The following is a 14703-nucleotide window of genomic DNA, read 5'->3' as shown; positions in this document are numbered from 1 at the left end:
TTGTCTCTTGGGAGACAAAAACTACTGCAAAGTCTTGTTAATTTTCTCAGTTATCCTTTAAGTAACATATGGAAATTCCAGGTTTTTGCTCTATTCAGATCTAGTTAGAGATCTTGATTCATTCTGATGGTAATAAAGGACAGTGAACATTTCAGATTTTGTTTTTGTTTTTTTAATAGTCGTGTTCAAACATTGTCTCCGATTTCAACGTGCAAGAGAAATGGCATGAATGTGCTTTGATTGGGCATTTTTGAAAAATATATATCTTGAAAACTCTTTCATACACGAAGCTAAAATTTCACAGCAATCATTATATATGCTCAATCTTTATACCATAAAATGATTATACAAGTTAGAAATGGTCAAGCAGAACATTTAATTTGATTTCAGACAGAATGACACAGAATTCAATCGTGTGTAAAAATGAACATGGACTTGATCCAGATAGAGGAAATTCCTTATTACCAAAGATAATCCAATAGATGGCAGCAATGCAGCACGTAAACTTAATATGAAATCTGGGCAAGGACATTTAAATAATGCACAATATCCACACTACCCTGCAGCAAGAGCAAAGAGACCTAGACTTTGTAATTATTAATCTTATTTTAAACCCTTAAGTAATCTACCATAAGTCGCAGTTGGTTTAGTTGATTGTGTGTGACAATAGTAACTAATATATAAAAATGTTAGTCAATTAAAAACCAGTTATAAAATAAGTCAAGAAATTGAAATAAAAGATATTTACAGCTCTAAGATGACATCATCAGGTCCAAATTCCCCCACATAAGATTTAAAATAATTTACATGAGCCAAATTTTAAAAAAAAATATGGCTCTTACATTTCTTTAATGGAGCACAGATTCTACTGGTGGCCATGTTTGCTATTCAGTCCATGATTTTGGTGCAAATTCAGTGCCCTTAATATGTATTAAATGGTGCAGAAATGATTCACTCTAATAATTAAACTTTGGACAACTAGACAAATTTAAATGATCAATCTTTCCTTCATTTATATATTTAAAAGCAGTTTGTTTTCTAGAAGTCTTGAGATAAAAAAATTCACTGAGCACTCAGAGAACTGTTCCAATGCCTTCTGAGGTCTGAGATGTTGACCTGCTGAACCTTGACCCTGACATCCTTTCCTGTCTGAGCTTTCTATGAAGAAGCAGTTTCATCTTCTTCCTGAACTTCTCTCCCACAAAGGCATAGAGGAAAGGGTTGATGCAGCTGTGCAGCAGAGCCAGGCAGTGGGTTGCAACCACGGCTGTGCTCACCGACCTCCTCACAGCACAGTCGAACTTTACTAGATCAGCTCTCAGCAGTATGTCTACCATGATGGTTATTTGGTATGGTGTCCAGCAGAGCAGAAACGCAATCACCACGGTTATGATCACCCGCATGGCTCGGTGCTTCTGGAAACCACGAGTGAGCAGCAGCCGTGCAACAGTGATGCTGTAGCAGGATATCATGACAATCGCAGGGACCAAAAAGCCAAAAATATGAATGAATCCCCGAGTGGCGAGCCTCCATACGATGGAGTTGCCGATGTCAAAGCTCACAGAGCACATCATCTTCTCGGCATCTTTCTCCCTGACATCATTGAAAAGAGCAGGAAGAGCGAGGGCACAACCGAGGGCCCACACCGCTGTGCAGAGCATTTTGCTGCACATCCTCTGACGGCTCTTGAGTGTCTCCCTGGCGTGCACAATCACAAGGTAACGATCGATGCTAATACAGGCGAGGAAGATGATGCTGGTGTAGAAGTTTGCATCCATGACGAGGTTGAGGAATTTACACAGGAAGTCTCCAAAGACCCATCCTTGGATCAGTGCTACAGCAAAGAACGGGAGCGTCAGAGCCATCAGTCCGTCTGCTATGGTCAGGTGGAACAGGTATACATCTGATGGAGTCAGAGTTTGTTGGCTGGTCCTGATCACCCATCCTACCAGCAGGTTTCCTGGTATAGCCAGTAAGAAGATGCCTATGAGGATTAAACATAGGGTAATAGCTGCTGTAGGTTCCAGAGGTTTGTGTCCACATTTTAAGGTATGTGGATCTGGAGTGAATGTGCTGGACTCATTGATACTGGAGTCATTGATACTGGAGTCATTCCAAGAGAAATAGTCTTCAAAGACATAGACAATTGACATGGCTGTAGATGGAAAACAGAATGATATTAGTGCACTACCAACTCAGTACAAACACAGATTCAGTCAAATGTAAATTTACAAAAAGTGGAAAAACAGGAAGTGTATGGACATAAGTTCATTTTTTTGACTTGTAAAAATGGTATAATTTGTGGTTGCAAAAGTTGCCTTTTGTAGCTTTAAATCAAACTTGTGCTTAACTAAACAGCTACCACTGTGACAGTTTAAAGAACATCTTTAATAAATTATAACCTCCAGAGAAGTACCTGACCTGATTAACTCCTTTTATTTTTTCACATATTATATATATTTTATATTCTATATGTGGTATTTATTTATTATGAATTGCTTTCAGTACTCCAGTTTTGTTGTACTATTGTACATAGTGTGACTGTCCAATGAAAATAAGACTTAAAGTCAAATGAGATGCAGCACAATTAGGAAACACTGATACAGTGACTCAGTAATTAGATTACAGAGAAATATTAGTTATGAGCTACGATTATTGTATCAGCTCCTAAGTGGAAGGCTTAAAATATGTTTCATAGCTTAAAAGTCTTTTTTCATTTTTTCTGGTATGATATTTAGTATGTGTGATGTAATTTTATATATAAAAAGTCCCAGTTTATCACTTTAATTCTGTCCTTTTGATTCAATTTTTCACGTGTACCCATCTATATAAGAAGAATACATTAAATCAGACACTCACCTCTAAAGATGACAAAGGCTGGGCACCCAAATGAGTCTGACGTTCAAGAGCAACTCTTTAAACATGATACAATTTGGGGATTTTGCACAGCGCTGACCCAATGTCCTGTCTCCTTCCCCCGTGTGTTACAGCACACGCTTGTGTCATCACATGTTTTTGAAATGTCTTTAAGTGAAGACGTTGCGACATATACTTAGAGCACAGATGCAAATATCAAAATGAATCCTCCAGTTTGTGTCACAGTGATTGCTCACGGTGACAGTTTACTGCAGCAACGACTCTGTTCAGGTAATTATTAATATCTGTAATTTTTCACGTTCTTTGCACCAGAGGGGAACTGTGCTCTTAAAATATGGTAAACTGGTTAACAAAAACCCACACGAGACAGGATGGTATTTCATGAATTTATTTGTGTTCATTTGATCACAAAGTGGGGAAAAAAGTGCCGATGAGGCATAAGTGAAGCTTACCTGTTAGGTCATTAAGCTTTATGAAAAACAGGAATAAATTGCTAACTTATAATCCCATTATAATGTAAATGTATTCATCAGTTAAATATATTAAAGACGCTCTAATTAGCAAACTATGACACTCACCGGATTATAAGAAACACCTGTTCAACTGCTCATTGTCTTGGGCAAAACAAAATATTGGATTAGCCAATCAGAGGTCAGCGAATAAGTGAATTTAAGCACGGAGAAAGTATCCAGTGAGCGTCAGTTCTCTGGGTGAAAATGAATTGCTGTTGCCAAAGCTCAGAAGAGAGCAGGCAGGCTGCTTTGAGGAAGGCGACTTAAACCACTCGTTCCAAGCAAGGAATGCAGAAGAGCATCTCCGAACACACGACACGTCGAACCTTGAGCAGCAGAAGATCACGGCGCACCACTAACACTGGCTAACGACTCGGAATGGACACTCTAGTTTGTGTGGCCTCATCAAAATTGGACAATTGCTTGGTCGATCTTAATTTCTCCTGCGACATTCAGATGGTCGGGTCAGAATTTGGTGTAAACAACATGAAAGCATGGATCCATCTTGACTTGTATCAATGGTTTAAGCTGCTGGTGGTGTAATAGTGTTCGCGATATTTTCTTGGCAGATTTTGAGGCCCTTAGTTCCAGCTGAGGATCATTTAAATCTTGGTCTTAATTAAGCATTGCTGCTGACTATTTCCTTCTCTTTATGACCACAGTGTACACATCATCTGATGGATAACACACCACATGAAAAAGCTCAAATCATCTCAAACTGGTTTCTTGAACATGACAGCGAGTTCACTGTACTCAGACGGCCTCCACAGCCACCAGATGTCAATCCAACAAAGCACACTAGGGATGTGGTGGAACAGGAGAGTCACATCATGGAAGTGCAGCCAACAAATCTGCAGCAGCTGTGTCTGTCGCGACGATATGAACCAAAATCTCTGAGGAATATCTCCAGCAGCTCGCTGAACCATGAAGAAATGAGTAGTAAGGTGTACCTAATAAAGTGTCTGGTGAGTGCATATTAAAGCAATTCAGTAGATCATAAGATTATCTGCTAAAACAACAGAATAAAAGCAGGATAATGAAATAAATATAAGATGCATAAATATTATTACATGCATAATACTTTTAAATCTTTGTATAAGTCTCATTATTGTCTGAAAATAAAATCCAACTAAATGTTGTTCAAAGGGTGATGACTGAGAGCAGTTTACTTCTGTCACATGAAACTTTTTTCCATTTTGTGTAATTTGTTGTATGTGTCATTTACTGGTTTTGGTCTCATACTAGTTTCTTCTTCTTTTTTTCTTCTTCTCTGGATCCCAATCATCCGTCACCAAATACAAAGTGTTGCAGGAAAACTTTATTTTGAAAATTGATGGGGCTTTTTTCCATTTCCACATCGCTGAAGAAAAAAAATCCCACCATGCTCATTTCCTCCATTTTTAATGCCATTGTATCTGTGAAGAAAAAGAAAAAAGACACACATGCTCAATCAGACACTCACATTTTGTAAACTTGCTGACAATTATCAAAGAAAGATTATTTTTTTTCCTTTCTGTCCTTAAAAAATGCCTATTTCACACTAATACTGACTACAGGAATTTGTTGGGTAATCAGCTATAAGGTGTTTCACAAATCAGTGAGTGAGGATATCAGCTGTATCACTTTCTGGAAATGAAACACTGACATGTTATTTCAAAAGTCCTGTTTTCCTTTCACTCATTTCTCACACTGTGGCTGCTGTTAGGTAATGGTAGTTGACAGGTGGGCTACATGTTTATGCATATGCATCGCTATTTCAGCTATTTTCACGAGTATTTTTAGGCAGAGCACTATTATACATGTGACAAACACCAATGAGTAAAAAGAGGAAAAATGAAAATCATACATATAATGATAGGGACCAAAGTGCCTCCCTGACAGAGCCCGTCCTGCTCACACACACACACACACATATATATGTGTCCTCTACCTCTTCTTTGGCCCCATGAATCATTTCAGTTAGGCTTTCAGATGGAAAATACACAATAATCAGCCGGTAGGCTTTATCTGTTTAGTTCATGAGAACATAAGCTCAACCTCACTAAATTACATTATTGTCACGCTGCCTCCATCCGGAAGCACAACTGTCCCCTAACTAGAACGGCCTGTTTTTAATTTAATGTTAGTTTGGCAAACAAAGTTTGGGTCAACAGTCTCTGTGTGTGTGTGTGTGTGTGTGTGTGTGTGTGTGTGTGTGTGTGTGTGTGTGTGTGTGTGTGTGTGTCACACCTGGAGTTCAACTGATCAAGTGTTTGCAGTGTTACGGTTAAATGACTACAAAGATATCAGGGTAAAACCAGATGCCTTTGTAGTTTAGTTTCAGTTTACGTTCTTCTGCTTTCTTTAGCTTATGATCAAAAGAATATAGTCATTACAATTAACCGAATTTCTCTGGTAAAAACACATATCTCATGTATCTATAATATTATACTTACATGCTGATAAGACAGTCAAACATAGTAACACTGATATTTGAAAAAATCCAACTAGACTTGAGTGAGCCCTGTCAGTTTGGATTTAGCATGTTTGTTGTGCCAACTGCTCGCACCTGTACAGGTCAAACTTTGCAATTTGCATTGCTTTTCATAAAAGACGTAAACATCAGTGTGAAACTTGGCACAGAGCTCTGGCTTCTTGGAAACTCAGGTTCCCAGGAAGACTTCACTGTCACCTCTATTCTTTTTTGTCTTTTTCCAGCGAAGACAGATTTTCTTTTCAGCAGACTGCCATCAACATTCCTTCAAGTGCTAATGCCGGCAGCTACAGACAATAGACTTAAGTACCTCTCATTAATGAGTTTGTTTCTTTACTAGCACAGGGAAAAATTTAGAATGTAAAACTGGAATATCTGGATTGGGGGGGGGGGGGGGGGGGGTTATAGAGTTAATATGTTTTATTTTTTTATGCTTCTCTGTTGCAGATTGCTTTGAATCATCAGTTTGTTTTCACCTTCCTGACAGTCAGTTTTGTTCTGCATTATAATTTTTTATTTATTTTTTATGCTCTTTATGATATTATCACACTCTAAAACTAAGACAGAATTTTATAAATGATTGATTGAAAACTGAAAAAGAAATGTTCATGAATCTAAAAAAAAAAACTTCAGGTTTACTTGAGAAAAAAACACAGATGTGTGTCATGGTTCTGGGTCCTTTTGACCCAGCATTTTGAGTTTCTCGGGTTTTTATGACATTTTGTGTTCACAGAGGTAATCCTGAGTGTGAGCTGCACTTTATTTTATATTGTGTATGTTGTATATTGTATGTTTAACTGATTGTGCTGTTTGTAATGCTGAATTAATGTGATATTATATGCTCCTTTATTTAATGAGTCCAGCTAAAAAAAACTGTTTTTATTTATTCATTTTTATTAGAAAAATGTTGTAGTTTTATGATGTTTTCATTACAGTGTGATGACATTGGCTTGTTATGGCACTGTGACATTGTAGTAAAAGACACGTCACAGTGACGTTGTAGTGATGCATTGAAAAATAAAAAGTGTGCTGTAGAGCTTTCTCTATGGCCTTTCCTGTGATATATTACTCGATATGGTTTATTGAACAAATTTTTCAAGGTCAACTTTGATCTTGGGCGCTAAAAATGAAGGTCAAGGTTAAATTTAGTATATTGTTGTGATGTTTGAAGATTATCCATAAAATATTTTGCATAAAAGTTTAAAGTTTGGGTGAAATTTTTTTACTGAGTTTTACATTTGGTGCGACCTTGACTTTGACATTGACTCAATTTTCGCCAAAACTAAATTAGCTAGTGCTGTTATAGGTTTCTATCACCACACAAAATTTGAAAATAATATTTTGCAAACTGTGGACACTAGACTGCAAACAAACAAGCAAGCAAATGGAACCGACTGCATGCCCCTGCCTTCCAGGGGAAAAAAATAAATAGAAATGGGTAGGCTTTACATAAAAAATGCTTTAGGCATATATATAAAAATATAACTGCAACCATCTTCTGTCTCTTGCTTACTCCTTTTCTAGTATCTTAAAAAAAAGAAAGTGTGCAGCAGTTCATGCAATTATTTCACTGTTTTGTTTAAAAAAGAAAACTAAGAAAAACAAGGCCCACGTTGTGTACGGTTAGTGAGGAGCCGTTTGTGTGTGTGCTGCATTTGGAAAAATTGATTTTCCAAGTTCTGCCTCAACGAACTGTAACTAATGCCAAAAAAAACAACCAACAACCAAACAAACAAAGTTATACGTTTTTTTAAATATAAAAACAGATATTTATTTGTTGAAACATCTTTTTTTCCCTCTCTGATATGAGATGGTTTCTGTCGTGCGAGTCACTGGGAAAATAGTCCTTAACCTCAGATAAGGAATGAATTTCCTTCTCTTTTTAGGAGCCGTCCATTCTCTCTTCATACCTCATTTACAACTGTAGCCCACGAGCGCAAACAGTTTCAATTTGACTGTCTTTGAGGTACCTGTGTGGAATTTTGTTTGCTGTGTCAAAAACATTTTTACAAGTGGAACAAGTGATATACTGAGCTTCCTGCATACAAAACAACTGAAGGGGGTGTGTCCTATCTGAGTGATTCAAGGACGGTTTCTTTCTCTATAGTACAGTAACCTCCAACGCAGACAAAACAAATTAAATTCCATTCATCTCTATGTGCATATATGCGTTAACCCTGATGTAACAGATGGTTATCTTACAGCCACAACAGCAGTCTTTTTTCTTTTTTTGCATATTTGTTTTTGTGTGAAAATGCCTGTACACATCTTGAAAATTGGTGGTTCTCTTTTTGTGTATACAGGTATCCTCTGAACTCGGATATGCCCTGTGTTGTCATATGTGGGACCTTACAGTCACTTTCTTTGCATTTTCTACTCAATAAACTCTTTCATACTTTGTGTTATCCTTAAATGAGGAGATCTTTCTAAATACCAATTTTTATACTTACTTTTTTAAAAAAAAAATACATGCTTTAAAAAATGTATACATATACGTATCAGGTCCAACTAATCTCAAATACATAGGAGATAATAAAAATGAGCAAATGTGTCAGGAAGTTATTCCCTTTAAATTGGGCTTTGACTCAGTTCAGGAAAGTCTGTTTTTCAATAATAGATTTTACAAAAATATGAATAGAAGCAGTTTTCCTATGTGGAAAAAGTAACTCGTCTGAATGTACTATTGTAACCTTTATCTGAAACATCTTCTTCTTATGTGTTTTTCTCATAACTGTTAATCAATCTCTAAAATTCCCTCCATGAAGTTTTGTGAAATTTTACTTTAGATGTCTTGAGGTTTTCTTGCATGTACAGCTCGTTTTGTATGTTTATGTCCATCCACTGAATGTCAAAGAGAATCAAATAACTTCTTTTTTCCTTGACAAGGCCACGTCACCACCTTCAGTTCTATTTAATCACAACATGCCATGGGTTCATAGGGTCCTTCTCCATAATACTGCAGAGTCTTTATCTTTACAGCTTTGAATTTGCCATTGTTGTGGACTACATTCTCTCCCCCATGCTTCACAGCTGACAAGAGTTTCTTCAGAAAAGCTGCCTGGGGTTTGTGCCAAATATTTCTACAGTTACTGTGGCCAGGCAAACCGCTCTTATCTCTGCATGCCCGACTTTTTTACCTTTATCTTCTTTAGAAAAGTAAATAGTACTCTTCCACTTGTCGATAAGTTTCAGTAAAAGATATAGTTTAAATAATTTAGATTTTTTTTTCATTGCCGGCATGAACAGCAAAGAAACCATCACACCTCAGATGTCTGATTTCTAAAACCCCTAATTCTAATGTTATTGATTTTTTGGAAGTGTGATAACTCCCCTTTTCCATGTAAATTACCTGTTTTTCATTTAATCAAATTACCCAAGTTTTTCTATTTTCAGTATCATTAGCTTCAGAATGTAATACTGAAAAACTATTTAACAGACACTGTTTTAAAAATGATTTTGCCTTTTCAAACATGTAAAGGAGGAGGCCATCATTTCTTGTATAACTATAACTTGGATCACTGCTTCGATTATCTGTCTGTCACATAATGATGATGCACATGTTTGCCCCAAGGTGAGACGGCTCATTCCGCAAAGAGAAAGCGAATTGTGCAAGAAATGAGGAAGCAAAATGCAAAGATCAGATTGTTGCCAGTGCAAATTCAGCAGCACTTTGTTTCCACGGTGACACATTGAAAATAACACCTGGCATGCTCGCTATTTTTTTAATCTTATTTTAATCCTATCAGTTTCTGTTCAGGAGAAATTACACAGCCAAACAAGTTATTCAGAAAGTCGTGAGAGCAACATGCAGGGTCACAGATAGGTTTGTCTCCACATTGTTATGCACTTTCATAACAAACTGGCAGTATTCTATTACATTATAAAACATTATACAAAACACAAGAGACTTAACTGAAGTTTTACTTGGAAAATAAATCATATGAGCAACAATAAAATTTGTAAAATTTCAAAGTGAAGGTGGGTTTTTGTGTTTTGTTTGTTTTAAAAATTTTCTCTTTTTTGTTTTGCTTCAACAATTTGTGTACTTATGTAAAGGTTTAACTAGGTAACTACTGCATATACGCTTTTATTTTTATTTATTAGCACATATTTAAAGCCTAAGTTATGACTGATTAGTTCTCTTCAGTGACTTTACTGTTTTTTAAGTTAAAGGTATTTAATCATCTTAAAATGTATTAACACTGTATAAAAAAATAAAAAGATGTGAAAATAAATAGGTAAATGGTTAGAAAATACAGGATTGTTACAGATTTATCAATCTGTAAAAACACAAATATGGTTTAAATAAGTTTTACTGTAAAATCGCGCATTTCATTGGATTTTTATGGATTTTCCCATCAATGTAGTCATTTCCATTCTCAACATCTTTCCTGTTCTCCCAAATTATGGTTTGTCTTATGAGATGTATAACCCACTGAAAATAAAAATAAAGTAACATGCACTGCATAAAACATATCTCACTTGATGAATGATTTGTGTGGTAATTAAGCGGCTCCACAATTAATACAAGTTCAGTAATAATATATGTAAATGAATACATTAAGCCCTGGCTCAAGACCAGGAGGAGACGCTAGGCAGGTAGGAGTAGGTATTTGTGGAAAAGCTCTAAAATTCCTGTGGAGATTGTATCAGGAGGGAGATGTGGGATAAAAATCTGTGCAAATATCCAAAATGCTGCGCTGTCTGGAGTGTTTGTAGAGCGCTTGCAAATAAGGGGGAAGACAAAGGGGAAGCCAATATAACCTTATACTTGGTAATAAAAGCCTGAATACTGTATGATTATATGCTTGGTCAGAGGCAGTCATTATCTGCTTCTAAACACCAGGTTTCTTTTTTTGCTTCTTTTCATCTTTACATGGTTGTGGCTTATGAATTGTATTGCTCTATTGTATTGCTCTATTGTATTGCTCTATTGTATTGCTCTATTGTATTGCTCTATTGTATTGCTCTAAAGATGTCAGGTTTGGCAGTCAGACTCAAAGACAGCTGCAGTCGGTTATTTTAAAATATCTTTTAATTACACCAACACCCACAGTTTGTTTTACGACTGGTTACATGGGTTTATGCTGGAGAGTACATTTTAATTATCAGCAATAATAAAAAAAATAACCACACATCAAGTGTTTGGGTTGTTTTTGTTTGTTTTGGGGGTTTTTTTTATCACCCAACCTAAACACTAACCTAAACACATTTGATTATTAAATTCAAACTTTAAAATAAATTGTACATAGTTACATCTTTAACCAAGAAAAACAGTTCTGTTGTACTCACCAAGTGGCTTACATGGAGGTCAGGCTGAAGAGTCCAGTATCCGTGTAATCTCCTTGAGTGTGATATCTTACAATGAGAACAAAAGCACTCGATGAGGAAATTTAAGGCAAAAAATCCAAAATGAAAAATGAAAATGCTTTGACTTGACCAAACCGGTTGGTCTGGGGGAAGTGGGTACCAGCAGCATCATGGTGACAGACACCAGATCACTGACAAGACCCTGACAAGAAATCGCGGAATACCATTCATACTGCCAGTTAAACAGAAAATGTCTAACAGCATAAACAACAACAGCAGGGGTTGCATAAATGTTCAGGAATTTAGACTGTTTTGCTAATAACAGTGTCTGTGTGAGCGATTAACATTATCGGTAACGATTACTCGGTAATCCGGCCTGGTACAAGGTGTTGTGAGATAGTGGATTTTTAATGTATTTATAATAACATTGTTAACATATGAGCTTTATTACATTAATAAAGTAGTAATATTTTATACAGTAATACAATGTTTTCCTCTCTTATACCAATGACACATTTATTTATGTTGATTTATATAAAAGTCGAACTAAATGAAAGCCCTGATTTGGATAAACAGTTGAGAATATTGATGACCTGATGATTTATAAACCCCAAACAGAGGATTTATACTCATTTCAAAACCTTTAGCACATCAAAAACATGTCACACATATTTGTGTTTTGGCATTATTTTTGGGAACCATCTTTATCTTGGACCCACAGTTTCTCATAAATGTTTAAAGTGGCTTTGACCAATAGTTCTCCAGGTTTTCTGAACATCTTTCAAGGTTTTGCTTTGAGCATTGGCTGTTTTTTCACTCATTTCCAGTCAAGTAATTGTACCTGATCATTTCCCAAATAGCTTTTTGCCAAAGACTTGGCATAACTCTACATGATGTGCAGTGTGTCCTTAAAAAATCTGAGGAAACTGGGCAAGTGGAAGACAAACAAAAAAAATCTACCTATAGCAGATGAACAGAATCTGAAAATCATGCCCTTAAAAAACATGAAAATATCTAGCAAAGACCTGATACAGGAGCCAAGAGATGCATCTGGACCTTCAGTTGATCCATCTACTGTTCATGGAAGCATCATCAGAAATGCTCTCAGTGAAAGGGTGACTCTCAAGAAGCAATTCTTAAGGAAGGGAAGGAAAAGGCTGAGGTGTGCCAAATTACACAAGAGTTAGATTGAGAATCAGTGGCAACAGGTCTGATGGACGGAGTTTCTACAACCATCAGTTAAACACAGTTGAGTTTCTGTTATAAAACAAAAGGCAGTCAACACCTAAAGAAGAGCTGTGAATGTCCCCCAAGAAGCCTGGAAAACTATTCCTGCAGACTACTGAAAGAAATAATAAGAAGGCTTGGCTAAGAGAACTCAGGCTGTGATGAACAATAAAGGTGATCACACCAATTTATTAATTTCTTGTTATTATTAGTATTAATGTAGAGTTATACTCATTATTCTACAAGCTCTGTTTATCTGTTTATCTATGTGTGCACGTTCAAAAAAAGGACTGCTGCACGTTTCACATTTGCCTAGCAAAATTTAAAGAAATGAGGGGGGGGGGCTCAAAACTTCAAGATCTCAAATACTACATGTTTCGTTAGACATTAGTAAAACAAGTCACAGCTACTCTAAACCAGAAAAACAATGGTTCACTTATTTTCTGACTTTTTGAGAAACCACACCTTCTTTTCCTTTTCCAACTAAGCTTGTAAATGGTTATCAGACTGCTCATGTAACATGATATCCATGTGTGTGTTGAGAATCATTATTCATAAACTTAGAAGCATTCTTGCCTTGCTGAGTATAGTGCCTGTTTTTCTAAGTAATTCCTGTGCTTTCCCCATACTTAGTTTACTTAATCTCAGGTTACGTAATTTCCACATCAGGTTTCCCATTTTAAATAAGTCTTTTGAGTAATGTAGTCTATTTGTTTTCTTTTCCTTTTTCTTCTTCTTTTAGCGGATCCCTTTAGAGGTCACCACCACCTGATTCTTATACATGACCTGCCATTATCCAGTGACACATCTGCTTACCTGTATCTTTTGCTCGTTTCTCCTTGTAGGAGCCATAATTAAATGTATTGAATTTTAATGATCACTGGGTTTTCATTTGTTTGGTTGCTATGGTGATGTGTAACGGGAGTCACGTGGGTGCTAGCGGCGACATTAAGAGGACGTTGTCAGTCTGTCTTTCACTGGTTTGATTTTGACAGAGAGCAGGGTTGGGTAGCTGTAGTTTTTGTTGACCGCAGCCAACGAGTTTCCCCTTGTTGCATTAGAGCCTGTGATGTTTTAAGAGTTTGAATCGCGAGCCGATCACATTGCTCTGTAAACTTTTCAAGCACTTTAATAAACAAGCAAGCAATTCCACCTCTCGCATTATTGCGTAAAGTTGACAGCGCGTCAGGCAAATAGGCAGGCTCAGTCCCCGGCCTCTCGCTACACTCCTCTTCTTTTCTCTTTTTTTAAAACTTTAAAAACGGGTTGTGTGTGAGACTTTAAATCAACAAAATATAAAATATACATTTAAATTGTTATTGATCCCTTTACTCCTGGTCCTAAAGTGTATATTTATTTTTTTACTCTTAAATATTTATTGTTCGTTTACTTGCACTGCTGTAACTGGAGCCTCGTTGTCTCGTCTCTCTATATACTGGACTGTATGTAATGGAGATGACAATAAAGTTTACTTTGACTTCAGCAGCGAGCAGGCGCACCGAGGGCTCTCGCGCTCACTTTTCCCGTATAGAATTTCGAAAAAACATCGGTGCAAATTATAAGTCTGTATCATGATGTCTGGTGTTTTCGTGTTTGTTGGTTTGTTTTTATTTGCCTGTGACATTCCGAATGTCACAGGCACCGATCGGTTTTCTATCGCCCATTTGCTGGGAGTAAGGGCGCCCTCCGTTTGCGAGGTGCGCCTGCTGCTTGCGGCACAGGGAGGAGAGGGCGGGGCGGCGGACGATTCTCTGGCTGGCTGAAGCAGCATCTAATAACCAACTCGCAAAATAAAACAAAATAAAAACAAACCAACAAACACGAAATCACCAGACATTATGATACAGACTTATAATTTGCACCGATGTTTTTTCGAAATTCTATACGCGAAAAGTGAGCGCGAGCCCTCGGTGCGCCTGCTCGCTGCTGAAGTCAAAGTAAACTTTATTGTCATCTCCGCTACATACAGTCCAGTATATAGAGAGACGAGACGACGAGGCTCCAGTTACAGCAGTGCAAGTAAACAAACAATAAATATAAGAAGAGTAAGAAAATAAATATACACTTTAGGACTCGGGGTAAAGGGATCAATAACAATTTAAAATTTATAGTTTACAGTTTGATGATTTAAAGCAGGGCAATCTCAGTCCACGAGGGCCGGTGTCCCTGCAGGTTTTAGATGTGTCCTCGAACCAACACAGCTGATTTAAATGGCTAAATTAGCTCCTCACCATGTCCTGAAGTTCTCCAGAGGCCTGGTAACGAACTAATCATGTGATTCAGGTGTGTTGACCCAAGGTGAGA

The 14703-nt window shown here is 37.0% G+C and overlaps 1 protein-coding gene and 1 long non-coding RNA gene across 3 annotated transcripts; both read right to left on the bottom strand.

Annotated features, from left to right (window-relative positions):
- Positions 1-154: 154 nt before the first annotated feature.
- Positions 155-2973, bottom strand: LOC112843776 (C-X-C chemokine receptor type 2). 2 transcript variants are annotated; one of them, XR_003216261.1, is made up of 3 exons: positions 2860-2973; positions 996-2155; positions 155-613 (listed from the first exon to the last, which is right to left on the bottom strand). XR_003216261.1 is itself a non-coding variant. In XM_025902765.1 (2 exons), exon 2 carries the CDS (start codon positions 2151-2153, stop codon positions 1074-1076), a length of 1080 nt encoding a protein of 359 aa, XP_025758550.1. In that variant the 5' UTR covers positions 2154-2155; positions 2860-2973; the 3' UTR covers positions 155-1073. The 2 variants fall into 2 exon arrangements, 1 of the variants encoding a protein (XP_025758550.1); XM_025902765.1 differs by having other exon boundaries at positions 155-2155.
- Positions 2974-4167: 1194 nt separating this feature from the next.
- LOC106096926 (uncharacterized) lies at positions 4168-13484 on the bottom strand. Its single transcript, XR_003216293.1, has 3 exons — positions 13216-13484; positions 11155-11220; positions 4168-4804 (listed from the first exon to the last, which is right to left on the bottom strand). It is a non-coding gene; the product is annotated as an uncharacterized LOC106096926 (long non-coding RNA).
- Positions 13485-14703: the final 1219 nt, after the last annotated feature.

This window comes from Oreochromis niloticus, linkage group LG23, assembly GCF_001858045.2.
Source record: "Oreochromis niloticus isolate F11D_XX linkage group LG23, O_niloticus_UMD_NMBU, whole genome shotgun sequence".
NCBI classification, from domain to species: Eukaryota; Metazoa; Chordata; class Actinopteri; order Cichliformes; family Cichlidae; genus Oreochromis; species Oreochromis niloticus.
The sequence above is the reverse complement of the archived record's forward strand: the minus strand, read 5'-3'. Positions and strand labels throughout refer to the sequence as shown.

Coding starts and splice junctions, on each gene's coding strand:
- LOC112843776 (XM_025902765.1), bottom strand. CDS start 2,153: ATGTCAATTGTCTATGTCTTTGAAGACTATTTCTCTTGGAATGACTCC.